At 43.6% G+C, this 22,839-nt stretch overlaps 1 protein-coding gene across 3 annotated transcripts in view; it reads left to right on the forward strand.

The window, feature by feature from the left end:
- LOC137654522 (ubiquitin-conjugating enzyme E2 Q2) overlaps nt 1–22,839 on the forward strand; it is a 41,994-nt gene that overhangs the window by 9,388 nt on the left and 9,767 nt on the right. Inside the window, exons 2-8 of one of the 3 annotated variants that reach the window (XM_068388228.1) lie at nt 10,858–10,962; nt 11,675–11,809; nt 11,988–12,252; nt 12,511–12,662; nt 13,892–13,999; nt 14,489–14,593; nt 21,442–21,508. In XM_068388228.1, the coding sequence (XP_068244329.1) occupies nt 10,858–10,962; nt 11,675–11,809; nt 11,988–12,252; nt 12,511–12,662; nt 13,892–13,999; nt 14,489–14,593; nt 21,442–21,508 (937 nt within the window). Of the gene's footprint in view, nt 1–10,857; nt 10,963–11,674; nt 11,810–11,987; nt 12,253–12,510; nt 12,663–13,891; nt 14,000–14,488; nt 14,600–21,441; nt 21,509–22,839 lie in introns of all 3 variants that reach the window. The other 2 variants (XM_068388226.1, XM_068388227.1) reach the window with 2 other exon arrangements.

Raw genomic sequence — 22,839 nt, forward strand, 5'->3', positions numbered from 1 at the left:
GAGGAAATGCGGTTCCAACATCGCCTCTATCTTCTACCACTTTTAGTGGTAGGCCGATACCCTTCCCAGAAGAGTTTAAGGAACCTTATAAGCACTCCAACGTACCTATTAGCCCTGATCGCCTTCTTTGCTTGTTGAAAGAGCATCTTCTGTTGCCCCTTTAGCTATCTCCTATGACATCCCAGGCTCCTCCAATGGTTCCTCCTAGGCAACGTTCTCCACTTCCTGGATTCTCTAAGGAAACCCAAGACTCCTCGAAGGGCACTAAGCTCCCTCCATGGGCTGGTGCCTTCTTGTCAACCCTACAGAAGTACTGTATTCGGGTGTGGCACCTCCATTGCCACAGCTCCCGAATGCTCCAGTCAGGGCTAATCCACGGATTCCCTTAGAGTCCGACGAGTTTGTTGCATAGGAACTCTGATCTTAGGAGATCCTCGTCAGACAAGGCACGACTATCCTCCCTATCTTGATCTAGTGCTGAGGTGCCTTCAAAAGTAGATCCTTCTCTTGAAAACCTTTCCTTTACTCCAGTCAAGGGTAAAGAGATCTTGGCGAAGCGACAAAAGAGGAAGATGAGAAGCATCATTCACCTTCGGACGACCAGGGACATTGGCTGTCCCAGGGAGATCGTTGTCCACCCTTTCAACTCTCAAGAAATTGAGGTGGTTCCTCCGGACCAGTGTCCAGTATCCCTATCTCAAGCAGAGGAAGGCTACAGCTTCTGTAGCTAAGGCTTTTACAACTGGCGCATTGACACCTTCGCAAGTTCCTCCAAACATCTTGGAAGTACACTTTAACTGTATGAAGGGATTCCAAGGACACCAAAACCAAACCTAAGAATGCCAATGCAAGGGAAGCCCGTTTGGCAGAGGCGGACAGGTTGGTCGCCTGTGGTAGGTCCCTCTCACAACCTTGACCTACCCCAAGGGCTGGTTGTGAGCCTGGAGGTATATGATAACATCGACATGGGCGATAAATAGCTCCCTAAGGCAGCCAGAGCACATTATCACTTGGAACAAGAGAGAAGAGTGTCAGAGATACCTTCTAGGAGGTCTTCTCTTGCATGAGGACCATTAACAGGCTGTCTACTCTTGGTACCACCACTCAGGAAGGGAAGGAGATGGTTCTTGTTGACATCTTCAGAACTCGGAGGCCCCTAAGACCAGTGTAGATTTGCCCTGGTCTAAGGGCCTGACAGGTGCCAGAAGGAGAGCTATTTTTCAGATAGCTGGATCTTCTAGTTCCTTGAGGGCGGGTTCCTCACTGTGATCTTTACCACTTCCTTTTGTGTTACAAAGGAAGTACTGTGAGATTGAAAAGGAACCAGATTCCACTGTTCCTCGAACCCTCGTTGGAGTCTCTGACGAAGGGTCTTCCGACCCAAACCCTCTCCGCATTGAGAGCTTCCCTTTTCGGCAGTTGAGCTCCTCAACATAGGACGAAGCGCGAAGTACGCCATGCAGGCTGCTTCATAGCTCTACCTATGGTTGGGGTCTCTGGGCTAAACAGGTATTGTGCGCTCCCTCCATCTTTCAAAGGAGTTCACAAGGAAATCTTTGGAATCCTTCGTATTGTCGGGTACCCGAACTCTTTGAGTTTCTCTCGCACCACGTCATCAACTTGTGGGCAAATGCCATCCTCAAGAGGAGGGACACCATCATAGGAAAGTTCCACAGACAGGTGCTGAAAGAGTAAGTATCACGCTTGAGAAATTCCACTCTCAAATGTTCCTCTCTTCTTTGTTCCCGAGGAGATTGAGAGGGCTGCTGAAAGATGGCGGAAATTGTCGAAAGACTCTCCTCCACAGGGATGTGACATCCAGGTCCCTTGGAAGATTGTCCCAATCTTCTCTTAGTTCGCATGCTACCGCCAACCCCTCGACTTTGAGGCCCTCTGGGCCTTCTAAGGTATCCTAACGTCCCTTTCAGTCCAAAGACCAGAAAGGCCGCAAGTCCTTAAGAGGAAACAAGGGAGTGGCCGCTCCTGCTAGGAACGGCAATCCTCATCACTGACCACCTGTGGGGGATGCCTGCAGCACCTCTGGCAGAGGTGGCAGCATCACGGGTCAGATCCCTGGATGATCGAGGTGATCGCCATTAAGTATCACGTCCCATTCATTCAATCTCTCCTCCTCTGACTCGGGATCCAGTCCCGGTACACTTCTATGTGAAGGGATCCGCAAAGCTCCGGGCCGAAGTCTAGACCATGCTGCAGAAAGGCGCGCTCCAAGAAGTCGTGGATGGGTTTCCAAGCTTTTGTAGTCAAAATTTTCTGGTGAAAAAGGTGTCTGGAGGCTGGAGACCAGTCATTGATCTCTCTCCCCTGAATAATTTGTTCAACAGACTCCGTTCAGGATGTTGATGGCAGACACAGTCATCCAGGCAGTTCGACCAAGGGACTTAGTGTGCACACTGGATCACAAGGACGCATACTTCCAGATCCCATTCCATCCTTCTTTCAGGAAGTATAGTATTCATACACAAAGACAGGATATAATAGTTCAAGGTTCTGTTTCGGTCTAGCGACAACACCTCGGGTATTTAGAAGATTGTTCGCCCTAGTGTCATCTTGGGTTCACTAGAACGGCATTTGTCTCCTCAGATATCTTGGAGATTGGCTGGTTCTAGCAGACTCAGAGATACTGTAACCCTTCTTCATCACCAGGACATGTATCTGGAGTTTTGTCCTGGTCTAGGGATCTTGATAAATCTCGATAAGTCATCACTGCTTCCTTCTCAGAGATGTGTATACCTTGTTATGATCATAGACACAGTCCAACATGAAGTCTTCCCATCTGATGAAAGAGTACACAGGCTAAGGGAAGTGTGTTCACCCTTCCTCAGATGGGAAGCTCCAAGGGCTTGCCAGTAGTTACGCCTGCTAGGTCACCTAATATCTCTTCTCCGTCTAGTTCCAAATGGTCGCTTCAGGATATGATTCCTTCAGTGGCAGCTAAAATCTGTGTGGAACCAACACTCAGATCCACCGTACACACAAGTTCCAGTCACTCGGGAACAGATATTGGATCTACTATGGTTGAGTAGATGAGAACCTTTGTAGAGGTCAAGTTTTTCTCGTACCTTCTCCGGACTTGATGCTCTATACAGACGCATCAAAAGAAGGATGGGGCCCCACTTACTGCATCACACGATCTCCGGCCTTTGGTCAGAGTCCGAAAGGTACGAGCATATAAACCTCTTAGAGATGAGAGCAGTATACCTACCTTTTCATCAGTTCCAACAGTTGCTGGCAGGTGTTGATGAGCAACAACACCACAGTAGTGGCTTTCATAAATAAACAAGGCAGTACCTTTTCACAGCCTCTATGCCTTCTGGCAGTAGAGATTCTCAGATGGACAAAAGAACATTTGGTGTGTATCGGCTTGCTTCATTCATGGGCAAGTGGAGTGTGGTCGTGGATAATTTGAGCAGAACGACTCGGATAGTAGGCTCTGAAAGGTCTCTGAATCCTTTGATAGCCAACAGAGTCCTGACTTTGTAGGGTTCCCAGACAGTAGACCTGTTTGCGACATCTCTGAACAGCAAGCTTCCTCTGTACTTTTCTCTAGCCCCGGACCCTCAGGCTCTATGGCAAGATGCATTTCAACAATGGTGGGACAGCATCAATGTGTATGCCTTTCCTCTATTCTGTCTGATGAGGAGACTGCTCAAGACCGAAGCATCCAAAAATCTAATGATGACCCTTGTAGCTCCACTATGGCATCACACAGTGGTTTCTGGACCTCTTGCAATTGCTAGTAGACCTACCGAGAGACCTCCCTCCACAACCAGATCTACTCAGTCAACCATATGCAAATATCTTTCACAAGACTGTCTAGTCTCTTCTACTTCACACTTGTAGACCATCCAGTGCCTCCTTTCTCAGAGAGGCTTTTTGCAACAAATTGCTGAGAGAATGTCGACACTTACGAAAGTCCTCAGCCTCGGTGAACCTGGCTAAGTGGACGGTCTTTTGTGGTTGGTGTTGTGGAAAGAATCTCTCTCCACTCAATGCCACTATCTCTGTAATAGTGGAGTTTCTTGTATACCTTTGAGAGGAAAAACTCCTTTCAGTCCCCGAAGAAGGTAGGCGCCGCTTCTCCTTTGGCTTCTCCTGCCGCCCCTACCAAACGGTGTTCCCCGTCTCCTTCCCCTACCCTGAGTAGGGGACGAGGTAAGTCCGTTGCGGGGAAACGGGCCGTTGCCATTCCCCATGAGTCTGATTTCATTGATGTGGGGGATGTTGTGTCGCAGGCATGTGGGGAGCCTGCTGGGGGGGGGGCGGGAGTGTGTTCGGGAGACGAGGCTCTGGTGCCCGCAGGGCCCGTCTCTACCGAAGACCCGGTGTGGGCGAAGGCGGCCGCGGCCCCTTCCCTCGCTCCGTGGCAGAATGTTTCAGGTACCGCAGCGCCCGTGGTAGAGGCAGCCAACAGGTTCTTTGGATCCCGACTCCATCGTCTGGACGGCTCCAAGGACACCCTCAGGTCGCCGATGCGCCAAGAAGAGGAGTTTGAGGGGTGGTTCGCGTCGAGGAAGGCCCTATGGACTCCCCCAGTGCCGTCGTCGAAGCTCCCGCCTGATTTCATGCAGCTCTTCACGCCGATAGAACGACGACAGGATCGTCGTACGACTCATCATCTTCGGAGGACGACTACTCCCGGGAGGGGAGAAGGAAGCGGAAGAGGACCCACAAGTCGAAGTCTCGTTCCCGCTCGGCCCTTCGAGGAGGAAACCAAAATTGTCGAAGCGGAAGAACAAGCGTAGGCGCCCTTCCAAAGACAGGTGGGCTCAGGCAGCTATCCCCCATAGCGGGTCGACCAGGGCAGCCGCCGCTCCGTTGTCTGCCTCCTTGGCCTCTGGAGCCGGCCCTATGCCCCAGTCACGCTTGTCGACAGCCCGACCCGCACGCCGGTGGAAGCCCTCGACTCAGGTCGGCTTTGCCGTCCCTCTGCCCGCCAAGTTGCCGGCTCCATCCGCCCAGCGGAGAGAACCGCTGTGCCGGCGCGGCAGCTCGCCACATGGACCCGGTACCTTGGCAGCTGTACTAATGCGCCCTGGATACCCGGTGGTACATCGTGGGACCCATGCACCACGGCTGGCCCCGAGCGTAGGTAGACCCATGACGGCTACCTCCGCCTCGGCAGCTCCTCCCGTGGCGGAAGGACCCGCCCCATTGATGCGTCTGGAAGAGGAAGACGGAGCCTCCCACGTTGACCCATCCGGGCTCGCAGATGAGCACGACGAAGAGGACCGAGTGGCCGACGGCTTGGTGGACGTTGGGGACTGTACGTCGGATGAGGTCTCGTCATACAGGAAGGTCCTGGACCTCATCAGGCGGCAGCATCGCCTAGACGAACCTAAGCCTTCGACGGAGCAGGCTTGGCTCTCGGGGCTGGGGAGGATGGTGGATAATCCGGTCCTGCAGAAGCCGTCCTTGACCCTCCTCCTAGCTCCTGACGTCAAGCTTGGTTGGGAGCATGTAGACCGGTACATCGCGGGGCAGGCGAACTCCCTCAGGGCCCAAGAGTCCTTCAAGTTGCTTCCGGGTTTGAGGACCCAGAAGCGGTTCTACGTCCCCGACGGTCAACACTCGGGGCCCCGTTCGGTAGAGGCAGCAGTGGCCGCCCTCAACCAAGGCAACACCGAAGATAGGACCGCTTCTGCCCCGGTGTGCTTTTCCCCGGCCAAGGCCCCCATGATGGAGGATACGGCCCAAGACATTAGCAACGTGACCTCGTGGCTTGACTGGTGGGCCTGTACGCTGGTAAGCTTCCAGCTGTCCCACGATCTAGCGGTCCCGGAGAATCAGGCTCTGCTCCAGGAACTCATACGCTTGGGGGGAAGGCGATGAAATTCCTCACCTTTCAGTCTCTCACTCAGACAGCCAACTGGGTACTTCGGCGGAGAGACACGATCCTTAACAAGCTGTCCCGCAAGCGCCCCGAAAGTGAGGCAAAATGTTTGAGAAACTCGCCAGTGTGGGGCGAGTCCATCTTCCCTCTGAAAGCAGTAGAAGAGACCATGGAGAGAGTCCGGAGGCTGAAGGAAACCGCGGACCCCAGACACTCAGCCGTGAGAAGACCCTCACACAGAAGGGTTGTACCTGAAGGGCCCCACCCTTCTACAGCCCAGTCGAAGAGGGACTCCCCTTCATCAGCCTGGCAGCAGCTGTCTCAGCTCCCCCATAGAGGAAGTTCGATGCCTCAAGCCTCCTTTAGGCCCAAGTACTCCGGCTCTAGGAGAGGCCGTTCGAGCCGCCCCTCTAGAAGGAGGTAGGAAGAGAGGCCCCCCTCTCCTGCCGAAGCCTCAGGTAGGGGGATGCCTCAAACACTTTTGGCAAGCATGGCAGGACAACGGAGCGGACCCGTGGTCCATAGCAGTTCTGAAGGAAGGATACAGGGTCCCCTTCCTGACGGAGCCGCCCCCTCTGATTCCCGATCATCGTGCGGAATGGCTGGCACCCAAGGACCCCTTGAAGAAGGCAGCTTTACAGGAGGAGGTGTCAGCCATGTTGAACAAGGGAGCCCTGGAACTAGTGGAAGATCTGTCCCAAGGGTTCTACAGCAGGCTCTTCCTGGTGGAGAAGGCGACGGGGCTGGAGACCGGTCATCGGCCTCTCCGCCCTGAACAAGTATTTCAGCAAGACGGACGACAAAATGGACACTCCATAGTCAGTGCTGGCAGCCTTGAGGGAAGGGGACTTCATGATGTCCCTGGACCTCAAGGATGCATATTTCCAGATCCCTGTCCACCCCTCCAGCAGGAAGTTCCTCAAAGTGAAGTGAGGTTCCCAGTCTCTGCAGTTCAGGACCCTTTGCTTCTGCCTGTCGACAGCCCCTCAGGTGTTCACGAGGGTGTTCGCCACAATGTCGGCCTGGGCACACAAAAAGGGGATCCGACTGATCCGCTACCTGGACGACTGGATGCTTCTTTCAGCCTCAGAGGCAGTTTTGAAGGAACAAGGCGCAGAGTTGGTGCAGTTCTGCATGGACTTGGGAATCACCGTCAACATGGAGAAGTCGCAGCTGGTTCCCTCCAACAGGATGACATACCTGGGAATGGTCCTAGACTCGAAGTTGGGGAAAGCATTCCCCTCCACGGAGAGGCTCGAGAACTTGGATCAGGTCCTTCTCCCCTTCCTGGCGGACGTACCCAGGAGAGCCAAGGATTGGCAGAGGTTGATAGGTCACTTGGTATCTCTGGAAAAATTGGTTCCCTGGGGAAGACTCAGGCTGAGAGAGGTCCAATGGAACCTGAAAGAGCTCTGGTCCCCGGGGGAACCTTCGCACAGGGTTGTCGGCGTGTCATCGGTGACGAAACAGACGAAATGGTGGTCAGAAAGGACGAACACTCCAAAAGGGATGCCTTTCATGACAAAAGGGATGCCTTTCACGACCGCCCCTCAGGAGATGCTGCTCTTCACGGACGCATCAAAGGAGGGGTGGGGAGCTCATCTCCAGGAAGAAACGGCAAAAGGTAAGTGTTCCCAAGAGGAGAAGACCTTTCACATAAACTTGCTCGAGTTGCTAGCGGTCCAAAGAGCATGCATGAAGTTCGTACATCGTCTCCGAGGAAACACTGCGGCTCTCATGTGCGAAAACGCCACCGTGGTAGCCCACGTGAAGAACCAAGGGGGCCTCAAGTCAAGAGAACTGTGTGACATCACAGCAAAGATCCTGGATTGGGCGGTAAAAGAACACATCGAGCTGACGGCCAGGTTTATTCTGGGGGAAAAAGAACGTTCTAGCCGACGGCCTCAGCAGGATGGGTCAAGTAGTAGGCTCAGAGTGGTCTCTACACCCGTAGGTAGCCCGAACACTCCTAGATAAATGGGGGTCTCCAGTGATAGATCTGTTCGCCACGAGACTCAACGCCCAGCTCCCGGTATTCTTCTCTCCAGTCCCGGATCCTACAGCAGCATTCGAGGACGCCTTTCAGCATTCATGGGACGGACTCGACGCATATGCCTTCCCTCCCTTCGGAACTCTCAGACAGGTCCTCAACAGAGTCAGGCAGTCAAAGGACCTGCGGATGACTTTGGTAGCGCCCTGGTGGCCGGAGAGAGAATGGTTCGCACATCTGAAGGAGTTAGCAATCCTCCCTCCATGCCCCCTGCCAGACACGGAGGACCTCCTTCGTCAGCCACACTTTGAAAAGTTCCACGAAAACTCCCGGTCCCTCTGGCTACACGCGTGGAGGTTATCGAGCGTTTCTTGAGGAAGGAAGGCTACTCGTCAAGGACCGCCACTACGATGACAGGTTATCTTAGGAGATCATCAGTCGTAGTCTACCAGGCGAAATGGGCTACGTTTGTAAAGTGGTGCGCCTCCCAGAACCTGAGGCCGTTAGACGTGTCTATTCGCGAAGTAGCAGATTTCCTCGTCCACGTCCACCTGAGGGACGACCTAGGAGTTTCCATCCCGGCGATTAAAGGAGTTCAAGCCGCCCTGGGCCAAGTCTTCCTCCTCAAAGGACTCGACCTCGGAGCATCCTGTCATAGCTTTATGCTCATTAAGAGTTTCGAGCAGTCATGCTCCCCCCGCTCCTCCAGAGTGCCGCAATGGGACGTAGCCAGGGTCCTCAAGTTCCTTTCCAGGCCACCCTTTGAACCGCTCAGGAACATTCTTGATAAGGACCTTACCCTTAAGACGGTCTTCCTCCTAGCCCTAGCCTCTGCCAAGCGAGTCAGTGAGCTGCACGGGCTGTCGTACGAGGTCTCACACTCGAAGGGTTGGAAAGACCTGAATGTAGCCAAGACCCAAAATCCTGCCTCCTGGGATCCCAAGTTCGGAAGCTTTTTGGTCCCAGCTATCCCACGTTCGGACAATCCCGAAGACTTATGGTTGCGCCCGGTCAGGGCGGTCAGGAAATACCTGGAGAGGACAGCCAGTCTTCAGCCTGAGATCAAGAGTCTGTTCGTCTCAACAGGCCTGGTTAAGAAAGCGGTGTCCAGAAACACCATCTCCTTCTGACTCAGACAGGTCATAAAGAGGGCCTATGACAGCGACGGTGCCACGTTGCCCGGTAAACCTCGACCCCATGATATTAGGGGTCTCAGCACCTCCTTGGCCTTTGCCAAGAACATGGCGGTGGGTCAAATCCTGAAGGCAGGTACGTGGGCCAGGCAGTCTGCGTTCACCGCCCACTCCTAAAAAACTGTACAAGAAAGTCCCTGGACTCCTCCATCAGGCCGGTCATTTCCGCACTCCAACAGGTTTAAGGTCGAAGGCCCGGGGAAGCCCGTGGGAAGTAATTCCAAGCGACACAAGATCCTCCTTACTCCCCCCTTTCCTTATCCTCCGCCCATGTGAGAGTTGATCGTTGGAGATGCCCATGTGAGAGTTGATCGTTGGAGATGCCCATGCTCGGGTGAAGATTGCAAAGAGGTGAGTTACAGAGGCACTATAAAGGTTTTTGCATAGTTCTCCCCGAGTCTCCCATCCCGTTTTTTGTGGTCAGTCAGAACCTAGCCTCCTATCTAGGTTCAATCAGCTAGTTTCATTTCGGGTCTCCCGGCCTGTAAGTTCACTCCCTCCTCCTAAGGTATAAGTCTCCTTAGAGAGTAGTTCGAGGTAAGTACTCCGTGTTGGAACGAATCACAAATTTTAAGTAATTTGTATTTTTCCTAACAGTACTTACCTTGAACTACTTTCGGGTTATGGCCCGCCCAGCCTTCCCCCGAGTGTCTTACAGGAGTTCGTGGGTATAGTCATCAAAAGCTTACTGACGACCGAGACCTAGGTCCATGCTCTCGCACTCTGACCCGGGTCGCCTCAGGGCGAGTATCCATCCGCCACGGAGGGACCCCACTAAAAAAACGGAGATAGGGGAAACTACCCAAAATCTGGTCGGTTGGGAGGAGAATCCCAGATACTCCTAAGAAAGTAGTTCGAGGTAAGTACTGTTAGGAAAAATACAAATTACTTAAAATTTGTGGTTTTTAATGGATCAATGTCTGCTGATCGTTGAGGAGGTAGGCCTATGGGCTTTCTGAATGCTCATCCTAAGTTTACAGTGATGATGAGGCCATAATTGACTCATGCAATCACTGATGGGGGTCCAGCCTGAGTTGGAAGTGTGGGGGTTAGTGTCCATCAGTACACCTAAAGCAGGGCACTGTTGGTGTTACTTGAAATTCTTTGCATCTTCCTATTGCCTCTTAGCTATACACTTAGTTTCTAGCCTTTGTCTATATCTATTCTTGCACCATTTCTTCCATCTTGCTGTCCAACCACTTTAGTTTTTCCTTTGTCTTGCAACTTTGAGGTTTTACTGGGGTTCTGAATAGCCCCTCAGGCACCAGTGCTTGACCTTATGGTCCTAATTCACAAATCTAAATCCTCTTGTGTTTGTTTATCAGGAAATGAGAAATCTCGTAACCTCCAGTTACCTCTGTTGTTTGTTGCCTTGAAAAATTAGATCATTCACTAATTGTTTACCCGCATAGTGTAATGAGCTACAGTGCTACAGTATTTTGTACCTCTTAAACTAAGGTTGTCTTTCACGAGTGTAGATGCTTGATTAGTGTGTATATTATCATGTAATACAGACAGTCATACACACTGTATTGAATTTTATAAATGTGAAAGTATATTGAAAGGTGAAAGCTTCATCTCATTTATATTTGTTTTGGTGCCTAAACCTAAAAGTTCAAGTAGATTTTTGCAAGAATTATATATTTTTTTCATAGGTTTTGAATCATAAAGTGTACTATACAGAATAATTATCTTTATTCTTAGTTATATACAACAATACTGTAATAAGTAACTTCCTATTCAGAAAAAACCTTGTATCGTTCATATTTGCTAGGTTAGGAAAAAATTATCTTATGATTTGTAACAAATTTTTTTTTTTTCAGGAAACTTATCCACACTCCCCACCTGTCTGGTTTGCCGAGACAGAGGACACAAATGTCACCAATGCCATTGAACGTATCAGCAACACTAGTGGTAGAGATAATCATGTAAGTGTTTCATTGCATATTAGAAATGAATGGATTTAATATTTTGAATATAGAATATATTAGTGATAAAAGATTTGACTTGATAGGTCTCCTCAATCATTCCCACAAAACTTTCCATCTAATTAACTTTTTTTGCTCCACATTTCTTGTACTTTATTTGAGATCGAGTTAAAAAAGTGGTTTGCTCTGAGGGATCAACTGCTTTCATTATTCCACTATCCATGTCGGCATTCATTCCATCTTTCATGTTTATATTTGCCGTAAGAACTTGGGTTACGTTTATTTTGAAAATTCTCTTGCAAAAACAGTCTTAAGTATTTTATGGGTTTCTGCAGTTTTTATCAGTATCCCTAGCCAGTACATTTATTTCAAATAATTTAACCTGATGTTTGGTGAGTAATTTCTGGACTCAACTGGTGCAAACAATATCTTTTGTAATAATCTGTAAATATAGTAATAGGTATCAGTAGCCAAATAATTTCTTGGTGTTCTGTTATTAGTTCAGTAACGAACAATTTTCTTTTGAAATTTGTCAATTTGGTATAAAGTATGACTTGGTTGACTGTCAGAGGGCTAACCTAAGAGATTTAGTTGTATATGAATAATGTGAGGGAGGGGTTCAACAATAAGAAAAATGTAAAGTTTATTGTAGTCTGGCTTGGAATCATGACATTTTATTAACCTTTATTCATAGATCTTTGGGTATTTGCAGGTGTTACAACAGGTGAAACTTTTACTACGAGAGTTGTGTGCAGCGTATGGGATGGAAGAACCTCCGGACCTAGAAGAAAGACTCGATATTGTATCTGTTCCTCAGGTCATTAATGGCAATGACCTACTCGATCACGTAAGCGTTTTAACCTTCTAAAGTTAATTTTAGGCTTGATATTGTGATTTTGTTTTCTTCATTTGAATATTACCTACTGTATATGATGTTTCGCAGGAATTTATCTACATTAGATACTGAGGTTCTTGAGTATCATAACCCAAAGAGGAAAGAATTTTAATCACTGAGTTTCCAACAGCATGAAGAATATGAAGACTCAGAAATGGAGGAGGAGGAGGAAGATATGGAGGAGGATATACACTTGGAAATGGAGGATAGCAGTCATTCGCACGCTGCCCAAAAAGACGAGGGCATTGACCCAGGTAACCTTGCAACTCTCGACAGGCTAAAAGCTAATCAGAGGCAAGACTATCTCAGGGGTTCAATTTCTGGCAGCGTCCAAGCTACTGATCGTCTAATGAAGGAGCTCAGGGACATTTATCGCTCAGATAGCTTCAAAAAAGGTGAGGGTAATTTAAGATTACATTCAAGATCTAATATAACAATTTTTTTACGGAAGGAGAATGACTACAGTTAGCATTGTTGTTTAGAAAAGTTAATATGTTTTATGTGACATTGATGTTCACAATGGCTTGTCATGAATAGGGCTATGATTATTGTTCATATATATAAAGCAAAGAAAATAATAACAAGCATTACAAAATTTTGTGTAAGAAACTTATGGTATTCAAACTAATACAGTAATTCAATTGTTTTGGCAGGTGTATACAGTGTGGAACTAGTAAACGACAGTTTATATGAATGGAATGTTAAACTCCAGATAGTCGACTCAGATTCACCGCTCCACAATGACATGGTGCTGCTCAAAGAAAAGGAGGGAACGGACCATATACTTTTCAACTTCCATTTTAAGGTCAGTGAATAAAATGAACTTAGATTAGCCCTTTTTTTCTTTGATTTCATATTTATTGTTTAGGGAATTTTTTTTATTTGATTTTTTTTACTACCACTTGTTTTATGGTCTGAATAAATTAACTTGATTAGCAATCATTTTAATATTTGGATGAAGTACATTTTGATATTTGAATGAAGTAAGGGTATGAGATTAACCATTCATTTGTGCCTATTTTGGGTTAATATGGTATCTTTTGAATAGTATTCTTTTTAGTTTATAGCATAAAATGGCTTATTTGACTAGCATCCAGTTAGAGTTTACATAAAAAGTAGACCTACTATTTAGCACTTTTGAGTTCATAAAATAAAGTAGACTTAATTAGTACTAATTTTACTTCTTTTTGGATGAAATGTACTTTTTGGTTAGCTATTTTGTTTATCATGAAAGTAATGTCTTTTTGTTTTAAATGAAAGTGCACTCATAATATTACCAGTTGTTATCTAAGCTGTATTGCTTAAAGCTAATAAGATTTTTTTTGTTCAGAGGGCATTACCTTCGTGTAGATGATATTAATTTTATATTGATGGATGATTTGGAAAGGTTTTAGTGCTTATAAAGCTCCATACTGTATTATCCAGTGGGGACAATACTTCATCCCATTTGGAATTTTTTTTTTGGTAATTACTGAAGATTAATTCTGATGTATTACATTGTTGAAAATTTGTCCATTATTTAGATTTTCTTCAATTGATGAATTAGAGGTACTGTACAGTATATGGAAAGACCAAGGGCTACGAGAGGTAAGAATATAGACCTTGTTCTGGTTAAAGTCTTTTCTAACTATTAAAGATAGAAAGAAATGTAATTTAAGATGATTAGAGGTTCGTTTGAACAGTTACAGTACTGTACATTAAATTCAGTAAACTTTAGTTTTCTAATTTTATTAGCAATAATTGTTATTGATGTTAAATTTTCTTAAGGTTGATTTCATAATTCACTTCACCTTTTTACTTTGTACCTTACCCTATAGTCTTGCACCTTTCCTTTTAGTTGTCTTAACCTTTTACGGTGTTGTACTGTAGTTACCGGTGACTGTTGTCATAAGAAGTGCCTTCAAAGGTCAAAGAAGACTGTTGAATCATTGGAAGAGATTTGACTCGAATCCTTGGTTACTGTAGAGAGTAAATTTTCATTGATATGTACTTGATGTTGAGGAAACAGTAGGGGAGTATTGTGCTATGTTTCAGGAGATGTACCCCTTCGAGCCCCCTTTTGTGCGTGTAGTTCATCCAGTCATCAGTGGAGGTTACGTTTTAGTAGGAGGGGCTATATGTATGGAGCTTCTCACAAAACAGGTTAGTATATGTATCTCATCAGAAAAATAGTTAATGCTTAGAATTGGAATAAACTTTAAATTTAAACAATTTTTGAAACTATATAAGGAAAATTTAGAGCTAGAATGTTATTGTCTTGAATCTTTTGCATATCTTATGATTTGGTTATTTACACATTTATTTTATCTATTGAAACGATAAGATGGTAAAATTCTTATCCTTAATATTGTTGATATACTTGCCTTGTAATTACAATTTCTGGAAGTCATTACAATTTCCAGGCAACTATACTGCTCTTTTGCAGATTTAGTAAAGTAGAATGAATCAATGTGTGGATATGATGTGCTAAGATACTTATATTTTTTTAGGCTTTTTTGTTTTGACATCATGTAATTTTTACTGTTAAAGTTTCTAGCTGTCATTCACAGAATAGTCTTGGTACTATTGTTGCAGCAAATTAGTTGTTCTTTAATTTGATCTAGATGTTTCTAAGAGGATGTTTCCCAACAGGGTTGGAGTTCAGCGTACACAATAGAAGCAGTAATTATGCAGATAGCAGCGACGTTGGTTAAAGGAAAAGCAAGAATCCAGTTCGGAGCAAATAAAGCTGGCAAAGTCAGTGTGAGTGTAGCATTTCAAAATATTTTTAGATGAGCAGATCTGGGTTAAAGTGAGATATGTTACACGAATGCTAGAACTTCATACTGTCTTTAGTTTACAGTTAGATGGGGAACTTCCACATTTTACAATATTTATAGGTATTTATCACAGGTCTAGGTTTTAGTTAGGAAAATAAGAAATAAAGTTTAATGAAGTTATTGGAGAAACTTAAATGTAATTGTCAAGCAAGCAGTCCTAACTTCTATTTTCCATCCCTGTTCGTTTGGTCAGGAGTCGCCACTACGTTTTCCTTAAATGTTTCATTAGTGTAGTTACTTTATCTCTATGATTAAGCCTTTCATTGAAGAGTAAATCCGTCAATTTGTCCGTGTGAGTCTTTAATAAGAAGGGTTGGTTTGTTTCAAATCAACTTATTTACATCAGGTGTGATTTAAATAAATTTTAATAAGAGTAAAAAAAAATCATGATTTAAATCGAAATGAAATATACTGTCAGAAAAGCTTCGAAAACTAGTTACTATTTATAAGTATTACAACAAATTAATAAAATTCTTGGTTAATAGCTATACTAATTTGGGGGAACATGATGTTCTTAAAATTTAAAGTTTTTGTTGCAATTATATAAATTGTAAAGGTCTTGATCTTTTTGAACAGCGTTAATAGGAATTACAAATCTTGTTGCTAGTACAGTATGCACATGGAGAAGTCCTTAATACAATTTTAGTTTTATTACTTACTATGTACCGTATGGCAAAATAATATTGCTGTATATATCTATTTTTATTTGATTACGTTTCTTCTTGTTTGCCTCTGTATTTATGTACTAGTTACTATTAACTTTACCGCCCCGGTTAAATCAGTCTGAATTTTGGTTTTTAAGAGAAAATCTTGAGTAATGTATATTAAAAACTAATTTTATTTAACATTGATCAAGTTTAGTACCAGAACAACCTTTATAAGACAAACAAATAATCAGTAGCATGAAGTAAGTATTAATAAAATAATCATTTACATAAAAAAAATTGAGTTAAATAAAAAAAATTATTTAGATAAAATAAATCAGATTTTTTCCAACCCTATTAATAAGTCTGCTCTCTTACTCTTTTACGTAGATAATTTTCAATACCTGTCACTTCTATTAAAGGTGGTTTGACGTGGAGACTAGAATTTATCATTGATATACATTTCCGAATCCTTGTCTACTACTTAGATGTGTGAAATTCTTGGTAGATCAAAAAGGGATATAGGCATTTTTATAATTGTATTAAGACCAGCGAGAGTAATTTGTATTCAGACTTATTTGGATTACCGGATACATTTTTTCCTAAATGAGAAGCCAAATTTGGACCAAGTGAAAGGTAAAGAAGTTGGAAGGTTGGGATTTGGGAGAAAGGAAAAACCCAATGGGAGGAAAGGTAATGGATAATAGAATAAGTTTATCTTTGAGATAGATCAAAAGTAAATGGAAGGAAAATTTACTCTGGGGGTCAAGCCTTGCTTCATGAAGTATCACTGTTAGTGCTACCTCTCTGTAGATAGGGTTATAATTAAAGACCAGGAAATCTGTCATTTGTAGGTTGCATTTTATAATTAGGTATTTCTTCATTGAAAAAGGAATTTTTTTTCATACAGTACAGACTGTTGTTTCATGCATTTCTCTCCCTGCCAGTGGCTGCAAGAAATCATAATAAAAATAGAGGTACTATGGTATATAAATCCTCATTTTTTTGTAGGGGTAGGATTCAGGTGACAACTGGTACTGGTAACGGCCAATGAAGAGTTACTGAGGTTCCGGCAAACACTGTCCAATGCCACTACAGCCTGGGTCTGGCAGCATGCAGCCCTCCATTGAGGTTCTGGCCTGGCCTTGGTGCTGAACAGTTCTATTCCTACTGCTCTCTCAACTCTGTCTGAAGATCTGTGCACCATCATGATGCAATCATTAGTAAAGTGGAGGCACCATTGCATTCATGGGTAAAGTGGAAGTTGCGCCATTAAAGAAGCCCCATGGTATGTCTTCTCAGCACTCCTCTTTGCCCTCTTTGTCTCATAGGAGCATTAACTCCTATGATAGAGACTTGTCTCTGAGGGCTCGGCTTCATCAGGGGTGAGGCCAGTAGTTTTTCAGATTATAGCCCTGTGTCTGTGCCCACAGCAATTTTGAAGTGCCCGTCTCGCCTCCCAAGCATATCAACCCTAGGCTGGGGCGGCAGTTGCCAGGAAAAGAGCGCTGATGTGAAGGTGTTCCTCCAACAGAATTCCTCTTGCTAGTAGATGGAGAATATTATTGGACACATCTGTAAACATCTAGGTATTCTGGCTGAGGGGCCTCAGTAGTGATCTTTCAATCGTCATAAGTTGTTTTAATCTGAACAAAAAGGATTTAACAGCATCAATTGAAATATGGGAAATAAATAAAAAAAAAATAAAAAGCAAATGTCCATTCACAAACTTTTTTTCAGAGAAAATTAATGTTGCCTCACTGTTAGTGTCAATGACAAATAACATCAATAAGAAATATTGAGTGTAACGGTGAACAGGCTGTAAACTTAGCAATACAACTTGATAGAATGTCAGACTTATCTTCAGCTGTTGAGATGATGCTGGTATGGTGGCTTATGCTTGAGGACATCAAAGGAGGGTGGCTGAAGTTCAGATGAAATTGGCACTGAATTCAGACTTGGAGACATCATAAAAATGGAGTGGCATTAAGATAGTCATCAATTGTTTTCTCCCAGAATTTGTGATAGTGTCAAGGGAGGCCAGGCAGTAGACAATGTTGGCTGCTACTTGTCATAAGCAGGAAGGGCTAGCTGCTGCTCTTCATTCTCATACATGCCAGGATTTTAGAATCTGGCTCTGTCCGACTTCTGGTTTTCTTATCTTGTTCCAATTTCTTCTGGATGCAGTTCCTATCTCCTCTGGACTGGATGTGGTTCCCATCTCTGGACAGTCTCATCTAGAAGCTTATTTACTCATGTATGAGCGGTGTTAATGATGATGGGCAATCATCATTTCCATCTTGATTGGTTTCCTTAAAAATGCCCACTTTAGTCATACCATAGAAATGTCTAGAAAAGTTTCTGATGCAATCTGGACCTGATGTTACACCATAACAAAAGTGTGGCATGAGACATCCTGTGATGTCATTTTCCATAAACTGATTTTCATTGAGGGCTGGCTTTTCTTTAAAATGCTGACAGTAATTTAGGTAATGACATCTTTTACCAAACACTTGTCGGATTTTATTCTCGCTACATACACTAAATTGAGGTTCGGGTTATCCCCAAATTGCTGACGATGGTAATTAAGATGGCATCTTTTACCAAATGCTAGCTTAATTTCCTCTCTCTGCAGACACACTGTTAAAAGATATGCAGTTTTTCTAGTGCCATATATTTCTTCATTATTATTGCATCTACCCCTGACAGGATACAGCAAAATGCCCTTTGTATGTCCTTCACCTTTTACCTTGAAGGAGAAAATTAACTCGGTGATTTAAGCCGTGAGAAAATTGCTTTAAGTCTCTTGACTTGCAAACTTTTCTTTTTTATATTGTGAGCAAGGATATTATGTCAACCTACTATCTTGAAGTTTTGTAGCATAACAAACTAAAGGATAAATAAAGAAAGACAAATCTGCATCAGAAAGCAGAATAAATTTCCTATACAGTATAGCTATATAAATGAAGTGTCATTGGATCTTTAGATGGTTAGATGCCAAATCACAGTAGTTTGCTTAGATGCTACCCAAACCAATAAGTTTTGAACGGTGATGTTTGCCAATTTTATGTGGCCCTTATGTTCCTAATGCCTTGGTTGTGGTTAACAATAGGGTATGTCAAAAGGCTGCAACTGAGAACAGGAAATTGGAAGAACTTTCCTGGTCTTGAAAAGTTTAAATACTACACGAAAATGACGTGGTGGAAGTGTGGATAAGAAAATAGGATAATGATGTCGAGCAGTCTCCTTTTCATGTTACTGAGCTCTATAGTAGTACATACATATATACCAAGGCACTCCCCCCCAAAAAAAAAGGGGGGGACCTCTCCTCTCTATGTTCCTCCCAGCCTGACAAGGGACTCAACCGAGTTTGGCTGGTACTGCTAGGGTGCCACAGCCCACCCTCCCCCGTTATCCACCACAGTTGAAGCTTCATAATGCTGAATCCCCTACTGCTGCTACCTCTGCGGTCATCTAAGTTACCGAAGGAAGCAGCAGGGCCTACCAGAACTGCGTCACAATCGCTTGCCATTCATTCCTATTTCTAGCACGCACTCTTGCTTCTCTCACATCTATCCTCCTATCACCCAGAGCTTTCTTCACTCCATCCATCCACCCAAACCTTGGCCTTCCTCTTGTACTTCTCCCATCAACTCTTGCATTCATCACCTTCTTTAGCAGACAGCCATTTTCCATTCTCTCAACATGGCCAAACCACCTCAACACATTCATATCCATTCTGGCTGCTAACTCATTTCTTACACCCGTTCTCACCCTCACCACTTCGTTCCTAACCCTATCTACTCGAGATACACCAGCCATACTCCTTAGACACTTCATCTCAAACACATTCAATTTCTGTCTCTCCGTCACTTTCATTCCCCACAACTCTGATCCATACATCACAGTTGGTACAATCACTTTCTCATACAGAACTCTCTCTACATTCATGCCCAACCCTCTATTTTTTTACTACTCCCTTAACTGCCACCAACACTTTGCATCCTTCATTCACTCTCTGACATACATCTGCTTCCACTCCACCATTTGCTGCAACAACAGACCCCAAGTACTTAACTGATCCACCTTCTCAAGTAACTGTCCATTCAACATGACATTCTACCTTGCACCACTTTCCCTTCTCATACATCTCATAACCTTACTCTTACCCACATTAGCTCTCAACTTCCTTCTCTCACACACCCTTCCAAATTCTGTCACTAATCGGCCAAGCTTCTCTTCCGCGTCTGCAACCAGTACAGTATCATCCGCAAACAACAACTGATTTACCTCCCATTCATGGTCATTCTCGTATACCAGTTTCAATCCTCGTCTAAGCACTCGAGCATTCACCTCACTTACCACTCCATCAACATACAAGTTAAACAACCACGGCGACATCACACATCCCTGTCTCAGCCCCACTCTCACCGGAAACCAATCGCTCACTTTATTTCCTATCCTAAGACATGCTTTACTTCCTTTGTAGAAACTTTCCACTGCTTGCAACAACCTTCCACCAACTCCATATAACCTTATCACATTCCACATTGCTATATGGAGTTGCAAGCAGTGAAAAGTTTCTATAAAGGTAGTAGTAGTAGCTGTAAAACACCTTGGCTGCTGCTTTTTGTAGCAGGGCTTGAATTTCATTCATTATTTTATGTAAGACCTATAAGACCAGAGGAGGGACATTTTCCTCGAAAGGAATGTGATGTCCATAATCTATCTATCTATATACCAAGGCACTTCCCCCAATTTTGGGGGGTAGCCGACACCAACAATGAAACAAAACAAAAAGGGGACCTCTACTCTCTATGTTCCTTCAGCCTAATCAGGGACTCAACCGAGTTCAGCTGGTACTGCTAGGGTGCCACAGCCCAACCTCCCACATTTCCACCACAGATGAAGCTTCATAATGCTGACTCCCCTACTGCTGCTACCTCCGCGGTCATCTAAGGCCCCGGAGGAAGCAGCAGGGCCTACTGGACCTGCGTCACAATCGCTCGCCATTCATTCCTATTTCTAGCACGCTCTCTTGCCTCTCTCACATCTATCCTCCTATCACCCAGAGCTTTCTTCACACCATCCATCCACCCAAACCTTGGCCTTCCTCTTGTACTTCTCCCATCAACTCTTGCATTCATCACCTTCTTTAGCAGACAACCATTTTCCATTCTCTCAACATGGCCAAACCACCTCAACACATTCATATCCACTCTAGCCGCTAACTCATTTCTTACACCCGTTCTCTCCCTCACCACTTCGTTCCTAACCCTATCTACTCGAGATACACCAGCCATAATGAAGTATTGTAATCCCACAAAGTTCCACAACTATCCTGCTAAGATGGCCGTATCTCATTTTTACTGGAATCTAAGTCTGTTAGAAAGGGATGAAAACTTCTTTTTGGGTATTTAGATGGAGTTCCATTTCCCTTACTGGATCAAAGGGGCAACAGTGGGGTTCACCGACAATGTATTTTTTGTCTTTTAAAAGTAGGCCACGGTCTCTTAGAAGTGAGGGAGTATCTGTTGAGGTTGGTGAATTCAATCTGACGCTTGAAGACCCAGCAGATTTATATTTTTTAAGATGAAGATGCTAGTAAAAATGTGTTGTTTTTCTTCAATAACGGATGAAAAAAAAACACGGGAAAAGGAATGGATCTAATCATTTGGAAATCCTTAACTCTTGAAGTTATGATTGTAGGAGGCTGGAGAGATCTGTAAATGCATTATCCCTCTTCAGCATAATATTAGGTAATAGATTCAGTCTTTAAATCTAATTTAGAGACCCCTAAATGGTAGAATGGGCAAGAGTAATGTATGAAAACACTCTGGTTTGCAGTTTAATTTGTTTTTCCTATAATTCCATTTTATATAAAAATAGGCTAATTATAATAACAAAAAGGCTAATTTTATGAAGTTTAGATTAATAAACTGAAATTTTAGGCTTTAAGCAAGAATTAGAAATGTTTTTTTGTCTGGCCTTAGACCCTCATGTCTATTCTAGTATGAAAGTGGTCCCAGTGGTGTGACTACTTGTAATTTTAAGCTTTGTCTTCTGCACTGTTCATCCCTGCTATTTTCTCACGAGTTTTTGGTTTATTGGTTTTTTCCAGGGGCAGTATAGTTTGGCGAGAGCACAGCAGTCATTCAAGTCTCTTGTACAGATACATGAAAAAAATGGTGAGTATGGTTCTTTTCTTTTTTTATGCCACCATTTATGGCAGAATAATTTTCCCCTATTTTATCATAAGATTTTCTATAGAAGTAAAAACTAATTCTGACACTAGAACTTGAAGAGACACTGAAATTTATTCAAACAATCAGGGAAAACCCAGGAATTGAAAAATACAAGTTTCTGTTCAATTTTAAAGGAAATTAAAATGAAAGGTAAATAACTTGGAGAGCAGTTTGTCAGGGTAGAATTAAATTAAGAAATATTTCTAAAATATGAATCATTCAAGAAGAAATGATACAATCAAGTAGCAAGTTATTTTTACCTATAGAATAAATAGAATTGGTTCAACAGATTAATTTTCCCAGTAGGGTGCTACTGGGATCAGTACCCTTATGACGTTACTGAAGGTTCTCTTAAGTTTCCTTTCAGCCCCTAGCTCAGTTGACTACATGGTCTCCTACTGTATCTCTGTTCTCAGTTTCTTCAATCCTACTTTCTGTCCAACCTCTGAATATAATTTCGTAGTGCAACTGGTGAGTTTTACCCCAGTTATACACGGCTGCTGAATGACTTTGCTTAATGACCCAAATTTATAAATTCAATTATAGGACTTCTGTACTTTTATACAGATTATTCAATTTTGAGAACTCTCTTGTTACAAACTCTTTGTACATATGGTTTATAAGGCCTCCTCAACTTCTTTGCTGGGCCATGCAGACCAATTCTATAATGAATGTAGTCTTTTATAAATAGTAAACTTTGTGTAATGAGATGGAACCATAAAAACCTTAATTGAAGAAACTAAAGAAACAAAAAGTAATATCCTTACTTTGCAAATTGACTGTGGGGAGTAATATCTTTACTTTAAATTGGTTAGTCACTTGAGTGTGGGGAAGTAATCTCCTTACCTTGCATTGGTCACAGTCACTTTACCCGTGTCAGGTTACTGTATTGAGACGCTCTTCGAGGAAATGTCTGCATCTTGAAAGTTTCACTTTACCCAGCTGTTTGAATTCTTCAATTGTAATTATTGATATAAGATTTATATCTTTGATTGATCACTTTTTGTGGCCAAAAATTATTAAAGATAATTTGCAGTCTGCCTAAATTTTGTAATATACTTAGAAAAAACAGTATATATAAAATGAATTTTCATTCTGGGCCAATTCTATGAGAATTGAGTCAACTCTGTAGAAAAAGTCAACAAATAAAATTAATTTTCATTCTGGGTTAACCCTATGAGAATTAAGAAAGTCAACTTAGTAGTCCAGGTTAAACTAATACTGTTATAACAACAGTGTAAAGGTAAGGATGAAAGTCATTATTGAATTGAAAA

The sequence above is a fragment of the Palaemon carinicauda genome, chromosome 15, assembly GCF_036898095.1.
Source record: "Palaemon carinicauda isolate YSFRI2023 chromosome 15, ASM3689809v2, whole genome shotgun sequence".
NCBI classification, from domain to species: Eukaryota; Metazoa; Arthropoda; class Malacostraca; order Decapoda; family Palaemonidae; genus Palaemon; species Palaemon carinicauda.